General features: G+C 39.4%; 1 protein-coding gene and 4 non-coding genes across 10 annotated transcripts; 3 read left to right on the top strand and 2 right to left on the bottom strand.

Moving 5' to 3' along the window:
• Window positions 1-4: 4 nt before the first annotated feature.
• LOC108144534 (dnaJ homolog subfamily B member 6) lies at window positions 5-19,585 on the top strand. 6 transcript variants are annotated; one of them, XM_017269494.2, is made up of 8 exons: window positions 5-123; window positions 609-646; window positions 16,296-16,479; window positions 16,733-16,842; window positions 16,970-17,230; window positions 17,781-17,987; window positions 18,049-18,358; window positions 18,423-19,585. In XM_017269494.2, the coding sequence occupies exons 3-8, from the start codon at window positions 16,415-16,417 to the stop codon at window positions 18,526-18,528; spliced, it is 1,059 nt and encodes a 352-aa protein (XP_017124983.1). In that variant the 5' UTR covers window positions 5-123; window positions 609-646; window positions 16,296-16,414; the 3' UTR covers window positions 18,529-19,585. The 6 variants fall into 6 exon arrangements, with proteins under 6 accessions (XP_017124983.1, XP_017124989.1, XP_017124986.1 ...); XM_017269500.2 differs by lacking the exon at window positions 16,970-17,230 and having other exon boundaries at window positions 7-123; XM_017269497.2 differs by lacking the exon at window positions 609-646 and having other exon boundaries at window positions 11-123.
• Window positions 1,766-1,837, bottom strand: Trnae-uuc. Its single transcript has one exon. It is a non-coding gene; the product is annotated as a tRNA-Glu (tRNA).
• On the bottom strand, window positions 2,023-2,094 carry Trnae-cuc. Its single transcript has one exon. It is a non-coding gene; the product is annotated as a tRNA-Glu (tRNA).
• Window positions 2,286-2,357, top strand: Trnae-uuc. The gene has a single exon. It is a non-coding gene; the product is annotated as a tRNA-Glu (tRNA).
• On the top strand, window positions 14,662-14,733 carry Trnaq-cug. Its single transcript has one exon. It is a non-coding gene; the product is annotated as a tRNA-Gln (tRNA).
• Window positions 19,586-19,983: the final 398 nt, after the last annotated feature.

The raw sequence follows: 19,983 nt of genomic DNA, 5'->3' as shown, positions 1-19,983 counted from the left end.
ATAGTCTCCAGCTGTTTGGATTTAAACGGAAAAAAAGTTTACTAGAAAAAGCGCGCTTGGAAGAAGCAGCGGGTGTTCATTGTTCTTCAACCTGCAAGCGCGTGGATTTGTGCAGATTGACGGGTAATTGAAGTGCATCATAAATAAATAAATAAATTCGAAAAGCACGGACGGAGCAAAGCAAGAAAAAAAAAAAGAAAAATAAGTGAAGTTGACATTGAAGTCGCGCTCGTGTGTGTTTGGGTGTGTGAGCCTGTGCTCGTGTGTGTGAAATTCTTTTGTGCTCTGTTTTCTGTGCATAAAATAATTGCAAAATAAGCTAAAAGCGAAATTCAAATGGAAATGGCATGCTTCGTGGCCGAATAGTTGCTTTGTAAAAAATCAATAAAGCGCTGTAAATTGTCCCCGTGTTATTGTTGTTGTTGCTGCTGCCGCGTCTCTCGTTCTCTCTTTCTCATCCCCTCTCTCTCTCCCCCACGCGGTGTAGCTTATCTTGTTTACACACACCTATTTGTAGTTTTACTATTTCTTTATCGTGTTGGATTGGCATTTGTTAGATACTTCTAATGAAATTAATTGTTCGCTTGTTTTTCGGTTTGGCACCACAGGAAGGAGTGGATTTCCAGCTAAAAACATCGCCAAAAAGGTAAGATACTAGAAAAAACAAACAAAGCTAGCAGAAGAATACAAACAATTAATACAAATGCGGAACTTGACAAGTTCAATAATCGAAAGTGCCTCTATTGTCCTCCCTGTCCCACGCACGCACACGGACGTATGCTAATTACAACGGTTCATTGCTCTGCTCATCGAGATTTTGACATATTGTTGCTGTCCCCCTTTGACATGCTGCGGCGAATTTCCTTTCCTCAAAAGATAATGCAGCTGCCGCTCGATACCGTTAAACAAGTTTCTGACTCAAAATGCCAATTGTTTTCGTTAACGTTAACGTTAATTTGCCTTTTTGGGCCAGCTCGCAATTTGCCTGTCCCGCAGCTCTCTCAAATTTGCTGCAATTAAAAATTGATTTTCCGTTTGCCAAGTCAGCTTGTAAATAGCAACAGCAGCAACAAGCAAACATTGGTTTCTGCAACAATGAAAAAGCAATTTTCCGTATCTAAAGAAATAAAACGTTAAAAACTCTGTCAAGGCATTGTGTCTGTTTTATTGTTGTTGCCATTCGCTTGCCACACGTTTTGCGGCAGGCTATTGTCGTTGTTGCTGTTGTTTCCACTTATATGTTGCAATGCTGGGCATGCCTAATTTTTGGCTTAACAAAAGTTAAGTACTCTGGCTCTTTGAGCTTTTGCCCGTCGTTAACAAAACCGTTTTTTTTTTTTTTTTGCTTTATTTTCTTGGTTTTCTGTTTTTTTTTTTTCTTTATAAGCGCAGACATCAACAATTGACGAGGAAAAGAAACGGCATTTCTTTCTCCTCCCCTTAAAAAAAAAGGTCTCGAATTATTTCGTTGCGTGTCCGATTGGCATCAATTGGGTGGCGCTAGGCAATTGCGATGAATAAATAAAGCACACGAGAAAAACCAAAACAAACATAAGTGCTATTAATGCAATAAGATTTGCATCGACAGTGGTAGTCAATAAACAAGGAAATCGACCCACATTTTAATTTGAATTACGATACAGAGGTGTACAAAATTAAAATCTTATTTTAAAGTAACAGAATGTTTAACTATTATTTAAAACCGTGATACTCTGTCAATTCACATAAAAAAATATTTTCCTATAATAAAAAAAGAAAAAAGTACTTCCCATACCGGGAATCGAACCCGGGCCTTCTGGGTGAAAGCCAGATATCCTAGCCACTAGACCATATGGGAGGCTGATAGGCGTGCAGCAAAGACTCATTTTGTTAGCAAGCGTTTGAATTGTTTCCATTGCTTGTTTCGTCAGATTGAATTATTTTTTATTGCTAGAAACCAAGCCAAACTTTTTAAACACAAAGTTGTATAAACTAAAATTAAAAAAATAAATAAAATAAAATACAAGTTTATAGCAAAAAAGTTTCCCATACCGGGAATTGAACCCGGGCCTTCCGGGTGAGAGCCGGATATCCTAACCACTAGACAATATGGGACTGATGTGAGCAGCGGCTAAAATGCGTTCTTATTATACTTTTTCGAACAGTCCACGTTGACTTTGGAAAATATATTTTTTATATTTAGTTTCATATTCAACAAAAAGTAAATTTCTAATTGGAATGCTTGTATTTGTGGTACGTAAAAAGAGTCCAGCATCATTTTATAAATTGGAAGAAAGTAGAACATATCCCATATGGTCTAGTGGCTAGGATATCTGGCTTTCACCCAGAAGGCCCGGGTTCGATTCCCGGTATGGGAAGTAATTTTTTTTTGTAATTAAATCAATTACCCTGCCTTACGAACCCCATCAATCAAGCTCTCTCTCCCACTTCTCTCCAATTGCATTGCACACAAAGGCATTAACTGGCCTGGAGTCGAAAATCAGACAACTACTCCACTTATTGACCTGCGCTTAGAGGCGGTATAACACGAAGCGTGGTTCAAGTGGTGTTTTAATGAGTCTCAGCTGGGTATGATCCGGCTCAACGAACTTCCTCAGCCCCTGCCAGCGTTTTCCATCAAGTGCTGCAGCTGCAACTCAATTTTCCAAGCCTCCACAACACTCGATAGAAAAAACGGCTAATTCATCAAAAGTGTGGCAGAGCCGAGAGCCAAAAACAGTGCACTATTGTTAGTGTCCCACACGCCTACTTTTCGCTGGTGTCCGCCCCATTTGCTGCATGCTGCTGCCAGCCGCTTGCCACTTTCGAAGTCAATTGAAAAACTCGTGTAGCTTTTTATATGCCATCATCATCATCCATTTGGCTGTATGTTTTATGAGCTTATGTATCACATCCAGACATTAGAAGCGCGTGTGAGACGTACGATTGAGCAAGAAGCGGAGAAAAAGGCAAAAGCGTACAAATTACCATTTTTTATAGTTTCTATGTGAGTTTTTATTTTATTTTTTTTTTTCCTCAAAGAAAGCCAAGCCCCGACAATCGATGCGCGAGAAGCAAAAAAAAGAAAAACGGCAACTTTTTCGTTTCTGTTAAACGTTAAAGTAACGCCAACGCCGCCTGAGCTTTGTTTTTATTGTTAAACCAGTTGATCAGTTGAGCGACAGCAAGAACGAAAGACGCCAGCTGCTGCTGGCTATATGGAATGGGTATAATATCCCCGACTTGCTCACCACCCGACTTGCTACGCTGGCTGCATATTAAGCGCCCCCGCTGCGCGCCTTCGCGTCCAACGACCGCATTGTTGTGTTGTGAGTTTGTGAGTTGTCTAAGCTCAGTTTGTTTGTTTTGTTTTCAATTCGCATCAGCCAGCCGGGTTAGCAGCAGGTAAGAGCCAAGTCAGTTTCGATTGGGCCCAAACGATCGGAGATGTGCAAGAGGAGCAGGCTTAATTGAATTGTTTGGGGCAGCCTCAACCATTTCCGTTCCGTTTTTAGAGGATGAGAATTTTTAACCCTCTGAAACGCATTTAATTGACAAAATACCCGGAACTTATATGTTCAAATATGTAAACATCCATTTTGATGAAGCTCTACTTTTTCTAAAACAGAGGTGTACTTAAAATACTTTTTAAATCAGTAGTCGACACACATACTATAACATGCTCGCACTTCTTTGTAAGAGTAATTTTCACAGCGAAACTAGTCAGTGTGTGTGTGGCGACTGCGTTTTTATACTGTTGGTGCCGGCCTCTGCCGCCTTACTTCTGCTGCTCTACCGACTTGGCCTTAGCCTATACTTCGTACATAGACCTTTGCTGACCACTGATTTAAATACATCATTAAAAATATTGAGTTGTTATCTTTGATTTAAAAACAAATGTATTAGTGTTCATGTCGAATAATTGATATCAATTCACATGTTATATTATATTTTAAAAGTGTGTACCATCGTCTTATTAATAACCATAAATCACCTAACACCAACCAAAGTAAGTGGTTTCAACATAAATTAAGAGATTGCACTTCATTGCGACCTGTAAACATTATTTAAGAAGTTCTCTGTTTTAAAAAGTTAAATAAGTTGTAGACAGCATTTAATTTATTTCCATTGTCTTGACCAGGGTGGGAGTCATATGCTATTGAGGTTAATTTGTTGAAAATGTGACTGATAAAAAAAGAAAATTCCATGAACTCGGTAATGGGTTTTGAACTTTTAAGTGTGCTTTGTCGTCTATCGCCACCATAAAGGCAATTAACATGCAAACTTTACCAAACAATCAATCCATTAAAACAGAGACTCACGCACTCCCCATTTCTTTGTTCGAGTCCCGACTTTGAGGCCCCGACTATTTCGTGAGGTGCAGTTGTAAGGAAAACGTGTAAATTTTGTTTGACAGTTGACAGTAGGAGAAGAAAAAGCTGAAAGCAGGCAATGCTCTTTAGGGGAGTTGGCCAATGCTCCCGCCACTCCGAAATCACAGTCGTAGTTTCACTTCACCCATTTAGCATGACAATCGGACGGCCAGAGGATGGGACACTAGTACGCGCGGGTCATGCATGGTCTGCAGTTGAAATCGGCGAAACACACCTCTTTTGCTTTGTTTGCTGCAAAAAAAAAGGAGGAGGATAGGGTTGGGGGAAAAAATACAGTAACCAAAAACGTTTTCACTCTTAATTTTCATTTGAGTGAAAATCCGCATGGAACACGCCCCATACTGTGTGCCCCCGCCCCCAAAAAAAAATTAAAAGAAGGGCCTCAAAGGCCGTTGACACACATTTTGGCCTGGCTTTGCGTGCTGGCGAGTCCAAGTCCAAGACCGAGGCCATGATGTTGGTTTCTGGTCAAGACAACACGACACATGTAGATACATTTGCCGCCAGTTCGGGGAACGAATATAAAGAAAGTGTTCGAAAAATGATACGATGCTGAAGACGCATGTCCAATAAATAAATTGAAATATTTACGCTCCGACAGAAAGAATCGAAAACGCCGCCAATCGGTGAGGTGGAAGAGAACTGCGAACTGGTTTTGTGGAAGGCTTAGACCCAAGTCGTCTGGGTCCCTATAATCGCTCCGTTTGCCTCAGTGAGCCGCAGGCTGCTGCACCAGAGATCGAGATCCACAGCTGCAGCTGTGACCCACTCCCAGTTGTCCATTTAAAGCGGCCAGACGACGCGACGCGGTCTGAAACGTATCTCCGCACATTTATCGCCATCGCCATTGCCAGCCAACCAGCCAGCCAGCTAGCCCGACTCTTTTTAGGCATTTGGTAGTGGCAGTGGTTCGCGGCTCTAATGCCAAAAATCAGAAATAAAAATTTCACCTCCGGTCACACGCTTGAGAAGTCACACTCGACAGCAACAGGAACAGCAATAGAAACTGGCGAAATAAAAAGCGCCAAAAGCTATTGTGGAAATTGCAGGCCCTGGTTAATTAAAATTACAAAAACTGCGCCCATGGCACATGAAATTGATTGGAGCAGTGGAATTGGGACAGTCGAAAGCAATAGTCGATTTATGATTTAGATCGAGCTCTCTCTGCACACAAGCATTAAAGGTTTTTCTTTTAGCTTAAGTACTCTCCTCTACAGATCTAACTGAGTCGTACTGCACACACCTTCAATCAACTATTTTTATATAAATCGTATTATTAAACAGATCGTTGGGGATTCAGTCAATTAGTCCGAGTGGAAATTAATTGTGAACAATGGAAACCGAGTGCAGTAAGGAATTTCCAACCTCTTCATGAACCGACTGAAGCGTAGGTTTTTCTTAAGTGAAAAGCAAGCATACCAGTCGATTCCGCCATATCGCAAATGCATTACCTTATTGGGTTTAATTTGATGTGGTGCCGTCGATTATTTTTAGCTTTCCGCGCTAATCCAAAAGCAATTTAAGCCGCTCCATTTACTTGGCTGCGTATTTTGCGGCTGATGATTTTTCATTAATTACCAAAACGAGTATTTTGTTTTTCTTTTGGAGTCGTCGTTGAGGCTTTTTCGGGCCCATGAAGATAAATGAATGAATGTCCGGATGCACTTGAAGCGCACATAAAAATTGTTGCTTGTCAGCGTCATTGAAACGGTGGATCGGATCCACCGATCCGTCGCGACGGTGGAAATCCAGTCGTTTAATTTACTAACTGTGCCTGGTAAATCAATCATTGCGTCTGCTTAGCTTCGGTTTCGGCATCGGTATCTTCTCCATCTCCGGCTATTTAAATTAACCGGTTCGCCTTGTTTGCGGTCCGCCTAATGAGCGGCACTTGTTGTCCATTCAAGAGTTTTGGAGAGATTGCATCCACTAAGCCGCAGACACGGACTCACTCGCATAATCATATCCCGTGTCCATCTTCATGTTACAGAGTTAATGTGCTTTCTCTCCGGGAATTGTGTGGGAAAGCCTAGGGCCCCTCGAATGATGAGCAGCGTTATCGCTTACACGTGTCTCGAGGCCTCAACAAATATAATTTATTAATTAGGTTAAGACCTGGTGCTGGTGGTGCTCGTTAGGCCTCTGAAAGCAGTAGGGGTAACGAACTTGTTTTGGCATCGATTAATTGAATTGAGAAGAGATAGGTAAGAGCGTAAAGATCCGCAACACGCATGAAAAAATTAATTAATATATAAAATGTAATTTAAATAAGATGAAATTAATCTAAATTTGTAATTAAGATACCGCAATAAGCTTGATGTAAATTTTTAATTTGAAGAATTCACTGAGAAGGTATTTTAAAGAATTGAAGATTCGCAACAAGCAGCTTATATTTTTAAGTACCGAAACTACTACTTAACAGCTGAAAGTGATGTCATATAAAGACATTGTGCTTATGTAGCTCTTTAAAAGCTTCTTTCGTATGTGTGTTTAGCTCGATTTACTTCACCGTCAGATTCTTCCCTTGAAATTCTAAAGAATTTGGCATTGCAACCTGATGATTGCGGCAGTGGACTTGGCTCATTAGCAGCCTTGCTTCGACAGCACTCCACTAGATTTAACCTTAGCACGATATCTCTGTACTTCGTATTATAGAGAGTTAAATGCTGGCGCGTGTTACGCATCAAATGGGCCTGTGTACTGGAATATGAATTGGATTCGATTCAATTCGATTTCCGAGTAAAGCCAAGACGAACAGCGAAGGTCTTCAATGAGGCGCAGCAGTTTGACCGAGACTGAGAGTTGTGTCTGTATCTCTAGTTGTATCTATTTCCATTAATTAGAGGCAAGCGATGATGCGTCAGTCCGAGTATCTTTTGTCTGAAACTGGCTTTCAGGCAACTGGCAGGAGATATTATAATAATTTATATGATTTTGCATTGTTCTCCTGGCCGCTTCTTCGTATCTCGCGTTGTTTATTTAATTTGCCAACTCAACTTTTTCGCTCCGATTTGCGTATCGTTTCTGAGATGCTTTTTACCACTGAGTCACGTTCAATGTCGCGGGCTCGAGCGTGATTCTTCATTTCAAATTGGACAGCACAAAAGAAAGGACCAAAATGGCTAAAAGGCGTTTTACAGCTTCCATTTAAAGTGGGGCCATAGGCGTCTATTAACAAATGCGGATTAAATAAAATTACCTTTTTGCGCGACAAGCAATTACTCCTCAATTACAAATTTACTGTCTTCGCCTGGCGCTCTCCTTACTTTTTATGATTATTGCATTCAATTAAACTAAATTGCTTTGGAAATTGGTCTCGTTTGGCCACTTGCCAGTCGTTTCACAGCGGGCGCCATCTCCCAGCTTTCATTTTGCTAGATAGATGATGGCTTTAATTCCCAACTATTTATAATAATTACTAAAGCAAACAAACCCACACGAAACGAAGCAGTACCTATAAAAAGACTTTGTTGAGCGTGAGCGTCAGAGATCATTGGGGCAGGGACTTAAACTGGGACGCAGAGGCCCGTTCCAAACTGACCAAGTCGCCATAAAACCCAGAAATAAAGCTGCCTACGAAAATGACGACGACGACGCGGCGTCTGCCTCGAATTTTTCATTTCAGCTGAGCAAGCAACTCACAAAGTCATCGTCTCTGCTGGTTGACCCCAAAGTTTGTTGTTGTACGCCAAGTGCTTGGAAATTCAAATGGGTGAAAGGGGTACCAAGCCAAAGTATTTTGATGAAGTAATAAAGAAAAGTGGAAAAAGTTTAAGTGGGGTCTTTAGAAGTTGCTGATGTGCTAATGGAGTAGAGAGTTTTTCATAGGAAATGACATATAAACATTTAATGTAGGAGTAATTTTATAACGTAATTAATCTTTTACTCGGATAATTTTTTTGGATATACAAAAAATTAGTCAGCTAAAACTATGTTTGGAATATCTTTTTTATAGTTGGTCATAAACGAAAACATAATTAAAATTGTACCATTAAAATACTGCACATTTAAAATTACAACTTCGTAGCCAGTTTATAATTAACATATAAATAGCAAGCCAATTTAATAGCTAACTTTCGAAACCAGCTTCCCACTTATTTTTAATTAATAAGAAATACTTGCTTAATTTAAACATTTAATTGAGCTCACAAATTATTTTAGTTTTAAAAATAGAACTTGGAAAAGTAATGTCATCTGGCGAACCGCAGACACTTAAAAACCTTACGTGACTGGCTGCTCTTAAATCCCCACTAGAACAATGAACACCTGTGGCTATACCCACATATCAAGTTCACAAGTGTGGCCCAAACTGAAACCCATCTTCGTGAGCCAATATCTTTTCTCCGTAACTTTTTGTGTAGCTTTGCGGTTTATCTAGTTAAGAACTGTACTTGCTACAAATTGGGCATCTAAGGCGATGTAAAATCCGAATTAAAGCGATCAATCATGCTGCTCTTTAATTTTGGTCTTGAGTTGTCTTAATGTGATTTCCTACTTTCGCCTATAAAAATTTTGTTTAGTATCGACAAGACGTTTACGTTGGCCGACATAGAGTTCGTTTTTCATTTCTCCTAGTGCAAGCTAATCACATGTTTCCGCCCCAAACCGACCGAAAGAAAAATAGCCGCAGGTGGATGGCTGTGGTTTTGCGCTTTAATAACTTCATTGTCAATGCAATATATGCTTGAAGTTGCACACTCGACAAAAAAAAAAAAAAAAACACACACAAAAGCCAAGCAGCCAGGCTTGACTTCATGTTGTGGCATCCACCGGACTTGATCCAGATGCAGTATGTGCAGTACACAGAAAACCAAAATAACTGAACTAAAAATAACAAATAATGTTATCTAGGACATGAAAAACATGAAAACATGAAAACATGAAAAACGTAAGTTAACAGTTACAAGTTTTGTTAACATCATATAAAATTTATCTAAAATAATAATCATACTAAGATATATTTTATTAGTATACGAGCGACCATCCAATTTATTTCAGTGCAATTGCTGCACAGTAGCTTTGGATGGACAGAGGAGATGGCTATCATCTGTGGCTTAGATTTATGTATTTGTATATCGCATAAGGAAGCGTTGAACTCGCCGAGGAGAGCAATGTCGGACGTTTGTTGAGGTCTTCTTAGTTGCTGTGATGATTCCACAAATCAAGCGTCGTATATTGAGATCATCACCGGCTGTCTGTCTGCTTGATCTCGGGCTACAGGTTTATTTCTCGATCGATGGTGGGTAGTTTTTATGTGACCGAGCTCCGTTGGGCGGTATTGGTATTAAACTCGACTTGCCTTATTTAGTCTTTGGTGTTTTATGACTGCATGACTCGGACACGACCGTTTGTCACACCCGCACAAACGGTAGAGTTGGTAGACTGAATAAAGGAGGATTTACACATAAGGCCTGATTGTATTAGATCAGAGTGAGCCTCTACTTCTTGATTGCCGGCAAATGTTTTCAGACACAATATAAACAAGAAGGAAGCTTTTCCGCAAAATATTTACATAATCTTGCGAGTATCTTTTTAACAAGAATCAGTTGAAGAGTTTTGCGCAGTAGTTTTTCGTGAATTCGCTAGCTTACAACAAAGTCGTAAATTTGGTATATCAACAATGGTGAGTCTTTTGCTCTATTAGAATTTGTAAATATAAAAAAACAAACATTTCTTATCAGTGATTAAATTTGTTATAAAATATATTTTGTACATCCATGTTCAGTTTTTTCAATAAAAAAATCTCGTTATCCAGGGCGTGTCACTTGTGTTCTAGTGATTTGGGTAAACCCCCGAAAGTCAATATAGTGCCCTCTGTAGACATGAAAAGCCCCATGAGCCAAACATAACCACAGACCCCGCCCAAAGAACACTTCCGCACCTCCCTCTTCAGTTTTGGAACCGCAGAAATCCAACAGCGACCACAAAAATTACACAGATCATTTCGAAACTTACATTGAACCGATTTTTTTTATTTATGCGGCGAACAAACAAACGAAGAGTGAGAAAGGCCTTTGATTAGATACAGATTCGGATATGGTGCAGTTGTACCCAAAAAAAAAAAAAAAAAAAAAAAACAAAAAAAAAAAAAAAGAGGGCAATCCCCTTGGCTATAGATTCAATAGATTTGATGATATTACAACAGTTCCAAGTGAGTCTATTAAAAATCATTTGGCCAGCGGGGAACCGCCAGCTGCGAATGAATCAGCATTAGCTTTTTCTCCTGTTGCTGCTGTAACACTTACAACATTTTTTCATGTTTTCATAGGGGAAAAGCTGCGGGCATGGAACTTATAAATAGATTGATTCCCACGCCCACGTGTCTATTTCTAGGTCTTGTGTGGGGCTTTTCTCATGGCTTGTTCTGTTGCTTCACATGACATTGCATTGTGGCAGCTATTTTCCCTCTCTTTTCTTGCGCTTTCCTTGAATTGTGCAATTTGGCGAATTTCCACCTTGGGTTCCCTTTTGTTTGGTCTGTTTTCCCTGCTTTCGTTTTGTTTCGCTGCCTGCTTAATTTGTGTTATTTTCCCATAATAATTACTGACCGTTTACCCGCTGTTCCAATTTCTCTCATTTTGCTCGCGATTTTCCCTCGCCACCTTAAACACGTCAATGTTTTTGTTTTTCTGCTCTGCATTAATATTTTCCTTCCGCAATACTTATGACCAATTCACCCTTCCCACCAAACTAAAAATAAATTCTCACACATCCAAAATAATTTGTATTTGTGTGGTGCTATATAAAAATTTCAATTTATAAACTTTTCAACATTTTTCGCACAACATTTCGCGCACCTCCCTCGGTTCTCGTCCACCACCTGCTGTTGGGGTCGTCACAGTGGGCTAAGATTTGCTTGAACTATACCTTAGTATGTATACAAAACAAAATTATTTAACTTGAAACGTCTTTAAAAACAATATTAAAATGTGTTACAATAATATGGGTAAAATTTATTTTGATTGAAATGTGTTCCTGTAATTCTTGTTTGACCCAAACTTTCGACCACTGTTGACCGGCGTCAACGACTCGTCGTGAGAGTTCTAAAATTAAATATTTAAATTTGTCGCCTTTGCTTTCCGCTCGGCTCTGCCGCCTTTATAACGTTATAAGCTTTGGCTATAAAACCCATCTTTATTCAAATGAACGGCTCATCTCTCCGATGAATATTGGAATTTTGGAATGAGTCTAGGCGGTGGAGAAACCATTTCGGCGGAAACTGGAAGATGAATCACGTTGGAAAGGGGGATTTAACCGGCGGAACAGTAAAATCAACTGATCAACCTTGAATATATGGCACAAGCTGATAGCGAAATCGTCCGAAAGATAAATGATAGCGAGGAGATAACGCTTTTTGCCAGAATCAGCGTAACAACTTCCGGTGAGGAGTCACAAACATAACAAGTAGGGGCCGGGGAGGGGAAGGAGAGAGCATTGGCAAAAGAGAGGGCACCTTCTCCCCCACAACACTTAATTTCAAGCATGGCAATGCCGTCAGCTGGTTTCTCTCTCTTGCTTGCTTGATCTCTCCGCTTTTTCAATTCAATTCTCAACGACTCGTTGCCGCGTACGGCTTGCAAAAGTTTTGATTAATTTAACACTTTTTACCTCGCTGCGTTTTCCGTGTTTTTGTTTTATAATGTGCAGTATCGACTTCGAGTACAAACGTAGCATTAAGTTAAAAACAAGAGTAACCATTGCTGGTTAAAAGCGACCCATGTAAATATGAAAAGTGCGAGTGCATTGCTAATTGCGTGACTTTTCGACAAAATAAATGTAAAATATAAATGCGCAGCGTTTTCTTATCGCATGCTTGATTGTGTGTATGGTGTTTAATTGTGTGTGATTGCAGAAAAAACCGTTTAAATGTGTATGTAGGTTATGGCAAAACTAGCAGCAAAATCAGTTACCATGCAAAAAGAAAAACCAACTGTTGTTGCCTGCTCCTCCTCCTCCTTTATCCAACTTTATTGCTGTTTCTCTGCCTTGTTGTTTGCTTATCATTATCGATTCGGTGACACAATTCAAGTTTAATCGCAGCGACAAGGCAACAAATTGAAAAGTGTGAAGAAAATCTTAGTGCAACGCAGCCATATCGATGGTGATGTAATTTGCATAAACAACAACAAAACCAAAATCGGCGATAACAACAACAAACATTTGGCTTTTGAAGACAAGACCGCAGACTAACCACATACATAATTTTTGGAGTGACTTCAGGTTTAAAACTGCGCCATGTAGGCAGCTCTTCATATGTTGTTTTTGCTCTCTCTGCTAAACACACTTGTTGCATGTAGAGTCCCTCGAGTTTGTGATTAAAGCTGCTTGAATCCGATACGGGTAAATAAATAAATAAACATTGCAATGAGTGGAGGTAAATGTTGTGGGCTACTCCGAAAAATAATACAAAGACCTTCAGTAATTCCTACTCACACTATAAAAAGTTGCAAAAGAACTACTTGAATTGTTTATATAATAGAAGCTTTAATATTTTAGTTGAATTTTTGTAAATTTAATGTTCAGCGTGATAATATAATATGTCTTATTCAGCGACAATAACAAGCTATTTTATTTCACTAAAATAGTCCTGAAGAGTATGGTTAAAAAAACGTTTATTAAATATTTAACTGCTTTAACAAATTCGAACACTTCAACTTATTTTCTTTGTTTTGCAAAATACAATTTTACCCAGACAATATAAAAATTAAAAGAGCTCATGGTTTAATAACATTTGCTATTATTTAACTTTACAAGTAGAAAAACACACTGATTCAGTTTATAAAAATAATAAAAACACAATATTTGAGCAGTGATTTTATTTTATATCAGTTGCGTGACCTTGCACTTATGACTCCGTTCTGTAAAGAACAATCTGTAACGGAATTGTTCACTTTGTGAATCATCACAGTGATGAAATGGGTTTGATATTTAAAAACCAGTTCCGACTGACGTATTAGTACGTGTTAAAATCGCTTTAATTTCCTCATTTACAATTGGGAGTCTTCTATGTAAATTGCATATCTCTTTTTGTGTATTTAAATCTTATTTTCAGACATTAATATGCGATTTAAAACGCTCTTTAGTCTAATAACCTAATTTCACACTTGGAACTTTTAATGTCCTCTCATTTATTTTGAATTAAAATTCAGCACACAATTTTGTTAACGTTCATTTTCGGGTTAATAGAGTCGTAAAGTGTCAATCTGATTTAAAAACCACACTCGTAGAAAACCATAATCTTTCCCTGTGTCAACAGAATTAAGCCTTTATCTTGTTGTTATCAAAACTACTTTAGGTATCTTAATTCAACATGGTCTTTAATATATAAGCAAAGGCTTGTGTAGAAGTTTATTACAGCCCGTTAAACTATCTGGTTCTCCGAGAGCATCTGACTGTTTAGGCAAAGAAATCTTTTATCTATATACAAGTATTTGCCGCAGACGCCCACAGAACGATGGCGAGGTGCTGAGTGTTGAGTGACTGCCACGAGATATGGTCTCGCAGATAGCCACTGCTTCGATTCCAACCGATTCCATTCGAATTGAGTCAGCCGGTGGCGGTTGCCAGTGAAATCCAAGCTACAGTAAGCAGGTCTTCCACTCCGTTTCCCGCCCCTTGGCATCCTCTTCCACCTGACTCCTCAGCTGGCTCCCCAGCTCCTCCGGTTCCGTCTCCGCCGCTGACGTGTGTGTCATGCGGATGGCTGGCCAGCAGAAACGTCAGCGGCAGTCGCGGCGTCGTCGTCATTTGCTGGTTTTAGACAATGCTACAAGTTCCTACACCTACGACCTAGAATTTGCCGAATATGTCAACAGGTATATACTCTATAGGCAGCCGCCGTAAAGCGAATAAACTACGCACACACACACATACACCCCTTGACTATATCTATATTTCCCTATATACGCTACCCGCTATCTATATGTTCGTAGATGTTTGTATAAATAAAAGGGGAACTCATTTAAATTTATCTATGTTATTTCTTATTTTCCTGCAAAATACATTTTCGATTTGTATTTATAATCTCGTGTGGTGTTAAGTCTATTGCAACATGTGAGAACACTAATCCCACTGAATGAGTAAAGAATGTACATATATTGGTCGAAAGGAAATGCAGCAAATGAAACGGAAAGTGTGAAAGTAATCAGTATTGCAGTTACATATTGCATGCGAAAAGTTCAGGGGCCTTTGTAATGGTAGCCACGAAAGCATTTCCCACCCACTTGCAGCATGCGCACTGCGATTTTCCTTGCCAGAAAAGGGAGAATGGCTTCCAGGACAATACGGTGGTTCCATGGTGTAATGGCTAGCACTCTGGACTCTGAATCCAGCGATCCGAGTTCAAATCTCGGTGGAACCTGACTTATTTTATCGGGGTATCGAAGGGTGCATTCATTTGTACTGTTTTAATCATGCAAAATTAAACTTAATTCGCGTCTATCTATTTTTTGTCCATACAGTACATCACAAATGTTCATTCTGGACTCTCTAGCTCAACAAAGAAAGATATATAAAAATATATTTGCATTACTATAAGCATTAAATGCATTTTATATATCCGTACAGTGCGTTCTTAATATATTAAGAGTATATATTATTAAAAACACACAGTATCTTTAATCCATTTCGTTGTAGCGAATGTTAATAGACAAATTTATGTGACGCTACGCACACGCAACCCATCAAAAGACATAAATTAGATCACACAAAAATGTGAAAAAAATATATTAACACGAACAAATCGAATGAACCGCCCATGAGAACCAAATCTCGAGATTCAACCCACACCTAAGAGCAACATAAACATAGCCAGCCCATCGATGTTGGTCAGTCGAACAACAAGTTTTGAAGTTCGTTTCAGTTAAGTTTCAGATTGCCGGGCAAGTGTGTAAATGCAAATTGTCATGTCACTTGGCCCGAGGGCTAATTTCAGCCAAGCACTTTCCTTCGCTAAAGCCAACATCACACAATTGGCCGCTGTAATGTTTGATAAAAAACACTCGCGCATGAAACCAAGCTAAATTGTGTCAAGGGGGCTGCATGACAACGACCGGCAGCGACAGCAACAATACAAATTAAATAAAATTAGCGACTATTTTGCACGAAAATGAGTGGTGAAGGGGGAGGGGCATGGGAGATGGAGATCTGGGTCTCGAGATGCGCGAGAGGGGGGCGAAAAACGCTTGAGTAACTTTGCCCCAAAAGTTGATGAACGGCTAACTGAGCGCCCTACACATGCGGCTCGTATTCTGCCTCTCTTTCTGTCTACACGGAAGAAAACTACTAGTATTTCTATACATACGAAAACAATTTTATTTAACATGTACAAACTTGGTTCAAAACCATTTTCCTTTATATTTGATCATTTAATATGTTATACTTTGAATGTGGTATCAAAACGATACAATGATCTATGATTCTTAATTATTTAGATCTAGGACCTTGATTTTGTTATATATTTTTTAATTTTGTTATAATTTGAATGATATGTACATATATGGTCTAATTACTTTTTTGATCTATGACCCGTTTAGCTATTTTGTTATTATGTTTATGATAGTGTAGATAGTATGCCTTTTTTTCTCCATGTACTTCTTCGGCCTCTTTCGTTCATAGTTTGCGTGTGTGGGCGATGGCATAATGGGGTTTTCGAACGACATTGAACTCGAAAAAATTGAAAAGTGTCGGCGGCCCATACAAACCAAGCTGTCTTTGACTTTGCTTTACACCCATTCGTGTGTGTGTGCCTCTATTTGTTTATGTTTTCTAATAGCCTTTGCTTTTTCTGCAACAAGATCAAAAACATATCCGAAATTCAGTTGTATCGAATGCTGACTGCTCCAGCGGTATAGACACTTTTTCTATATAGCTTCTTTTAGAACCCTTAACTAACACGCCCCTTTGATTGTTTATCTTTTGCAGAAGCCAGAGGAGGATCCGACCAAAAAACAAACGCATTGGATTACAATTTGTGCTGGCCAAGCAAGCAACTAAAAAAATAAGCGCAGAAGAGCAGAAAGTCAAATACACACATCTCTAAAATGGTGGACTATTATAAAGTTTTGGATGTGGCGCGGTCAGCTACCGACAGTGAAGTGAAAAAGGCGTAAGTAAACAAATAGTAAAAAGCGATATATTGGGCCAAACTTTCAAGCTTATATCCGGTCGAAAGCTGACATTGCCTAACCGCTTTAACGATATATACATATATATGAATATATATTTTTGGGCTAATCCCCATTTGCGATTCCATTGAAAATCAACTGAAATGCAATTAATCGACTTTAAGCTTTTAAGTAAGAAATATATAGGATCTGCAGAAACATAAAAAAACTAATCACAATATTTATCACCCACAGATATCGAAAATTAGCGCTGAAATGGCACCCAGACAAGAACCCCGACAACCTGGATGAGGCCAACAAACGCTTCCGCGAGCTGTCCGAAGCCTACGAAGTCCTATCCGATGGTAAGTTTTGTGCTCAAGAACAGATATAACCTACATTTGGAAACCGAAAACAACGAAAGGGGTCACGTATCGACCGATCTGTGATCCTTGGCGGAATCAATGAGTTGAGTCTTTATTGTGTGTTTAGCACGTAAGCGAAAGATCTACGATGCCCGTGCCACGCTGCACAAATCCTCGACCACCGGAAGCAGCAGCAACAGCAGCTCCTACTCCCGCTACCGCAGCGGGAGCGGTGGAGCCTCGTCCTATGGCCGGGACTACGACTACGACTACTATCCGGGCTCGGGCTACGGATCCGGTTCCGGTTCCGGCAGGCGGACCGGCAATCGTTACCAGGCCTTCACCTTCCGCAACATTTTCGAGGGCACTCCGTTCCACAAGCTGTTCGGTAAAGCCAGAGGCAGAAGCGTTGCAATTGTTGCGTTATTTTGGTTTTTGCTGACTGACATCTTGGCGCACGTCGTTCTTGTTTTTTGTTCCATACTTTAATGCAACTAAACGCTGTTTCTTGCCGTGATGGGAAGCATCTAAATATACATACTTCTAGGGTACTTTTTTAAAAAACCCTTTTATGCTGTCAATATGCCAATTCATATGTATTTATCTCTTTACAATTACAAACAGAAGTTTTTGAATTTCAAATAACAAAACCGCTTAACAGAAAGTTTTCAAAGTATTTGAACATACTTAAATTATTTTTGAAATTTCATTTTTGCATTACCGTTTTGAAAAATGGCATAGTCTTTACACTATATAAATATATTATATTTTGTAACTGACTTAAGAAACAATTAGTACCTAAATAAGTACCTATCCCATCACTGGTTCCATGTTAGATCTAAGCTAACACCCAGCAGCTCGAGCGTTTATTACTAAACAAAAACAGATTCTATTGATTTCCCTCGACTTATCTTGTTTATCCGGTTTATTTTCTACAGAAAAGAAGCGTCGCATCTACGACGAGTACGGCAAGGATGGGCTGGGTGAACGTGGCCAGAGTCGGTCGCATGCCCGCCACCACTACAATACACACGATTTCGATGACTTTGATATTATGGGCGGCTTTCCATTTGTCTTCCGCCCGCCAGAGGAGGTGTTCCGCGAGTTTTTCGGCGTGAACTCGCCCTTCGCCGACTTCTTCAGAGGTAAGTGCTTTGCCCGCAAGTCTCATATCGCATTGTAAACGTATCTTGAATGTCTTGCCAGATGCCAACGGATATTCGAATGGCAGCACGAGCGGATCGAGCAGCAGTCGACGCCATGGGGGCAGCAGTGGAGCGTCTCGGCACCACCATCATCACCAACACAAATTGGCCAGCCCGTTCGGGGCACCCATGCTCAACTACTCGATGATGGACTTCTTCATGCCCACCAGCGGCTTCACCTCGTTCTCGTCGATGACGAGCGGCAATGGCAGCAGCGGCGTCACCCACATCTCCAGTGGCCCCAGCGCCGGTGTCAAGCGCACCTCCACCTCGACGGTGTTTGTCAATGGCAAGAAACTGATGACCAAGCGGTAGGAAAAGACCCCTAAGCCATGCACTGAGTGATTGTTTAAAATCCTTCTCATTTCTTTACAGAGTCGTCGAAAACGGCAAGGAAACTGTCTTTTCTTATGAAAATGATGTCCTTAAATCAAAGACTGTGAATGGAGTTTCCCAAAAGCTCTCTTCAATAGCTAATTAATAAAATCCACACATATAAATATATATATATATATCAATATCAGCATCAGCATCAGCACCGGCGTTGGCCGCAACAACAATAACAGCAACAAAAATCAATCAAAGAAAAAGTCATAAATGTAAAGCAGAACATTAACAAACCAAGATGAACTCACTCGGATTTCTTAAATGCTTCGATATATGATACGTTTAACCATTTTGTTCTACATTAGAATCTAGTTACTTTTAATGGAACGAACAGCAGAATAAATGGAGCAGCAGCCAGCGAAGGACCAAGCAAAAGCTCACCAAAAGCAGCAGCAGCATCAGCAGAAGCAGAAGCATCAAGACCAAGCAACAAGGGACAGACAAAAACAATTATCAAAATTCCTTGTCACAGCGAAATTTATTGTTTGATGGTAGTCTTGCACAAAGCTCCTCAAAATAATTGCTCCGGTGGAATAAAGCCAACACCATCGGCAGCAGGATCAACTGAAAAACACAACTGAATATGCTAAGCGCTTAAGCAATTTAGCCAATAAGTTCAAGGGCGGGCCAGGCTTGTAGAGCTGTTCGGAGCGAGTGTGTTTGGGTGTATATCTTTGGGGGGATAATTATGTATTTTTCGTGTATGTATCGTTAGTCACTTAAGTTGCCACAATACTTACTAGGAAATCGAAAACTAAAAAAACAAACAATCTTAGCAAACTTGCAGATAAACGAAATTGAAATGAATTGAATGGCTTTGCGTTAATTTTTCTGTACATTGTAAAGGATGTGAAATGAACTATATAAAACATTTTTAATTCTTTAGGATGACTTTAAATGTTTATACGTATTTCATAACCTACCCTTTTTTATTAATTTTAATGCCGTATCCTTAGCGTATAGTCGTTTTTTAAATGCTTAAGACTATTCTCACATAACCTGCAAACGAATTCGAGGAGAAAACAAACAAAATTAATCGTAACATAATCGCCCATAATTTAATACTTTGTTTTAGTAGAGCCTCCATAATAAAAATAAAAAGAAAAAAAAAACATGAAAATTGAAATATACAACAAAATTGAAACAATTAATCGAAGTTTGTTTTTAATGGTTTTAGTTCTATTAAATTCTATAAAAATTCAAAATTTGTGAATCTTTAAATACACAAATTTTAAAGTGACAATGATTTTTTAAGTTATCGTCCGACAATTAGGATCTAAAGTGAGCCAGGCAGAAGATTTAGCAACCAAATTAAATTTAAAAAAAAGAAACGGAACTTTTTAAGCTGATTCACTAGATTAAAGTTTATTGCGGCTAAAGAGTACAATATCAGTTAGACTGTGCGTCACGTCTGGGGGACTCATACATATAAAACACACTTATAATTCTCCTGATAGTTGGATGATCCATATGAATGACTCAATTAATTTTCAATAAATAAACTGTGTATTTAAAAAGCCGCCAAATCAAACTTTGTTATCGACAGTTG

This window comes from Drosophila elegans, unplaced genomic scaffold (assembly GCF_018152505.1).
Source record: "Drosophila elegans isolate 14027-0461.03 unplaced genomic scaffold, ASM1815250v1 contig_183, whole genome shotgun sequence".
NCBI lineage: Eukaryota > Metazoa > Arthropoda > Insecta > Diptera > Drosophilidae > Drosophila > Drosophila elegans.
Note: the sequence above shows the minus strand (reverse complement) of the source record. Positions and strands in the feature narration are given on the sequence as shown.

Bases quoted from the DNA above. Each gene is read 5' to 3' on its own strand.
- LOC108144534 (XM_017269494.2), top strand. From the start codon at position 16,415: ATGGTGGACTATTATAAAGTTTTGGATGTGGCGCGGTCAGCTACCGAC. The intron at 16,843-16,969 runs GTAAGTTTTGTG...TTGTGTGTTTAG, and splicing joins CTACGAAGTCCTATCCGATG to CACGTAAGCGAAAGATCTAC. The intron at 18,359-18,422 runs GTAGGAAAAGAC...ATTTCTTTACAG, and splicing joins AAGAAACTGATGACCAAGCG to AGTCGTCGAAAACGGCAAGG.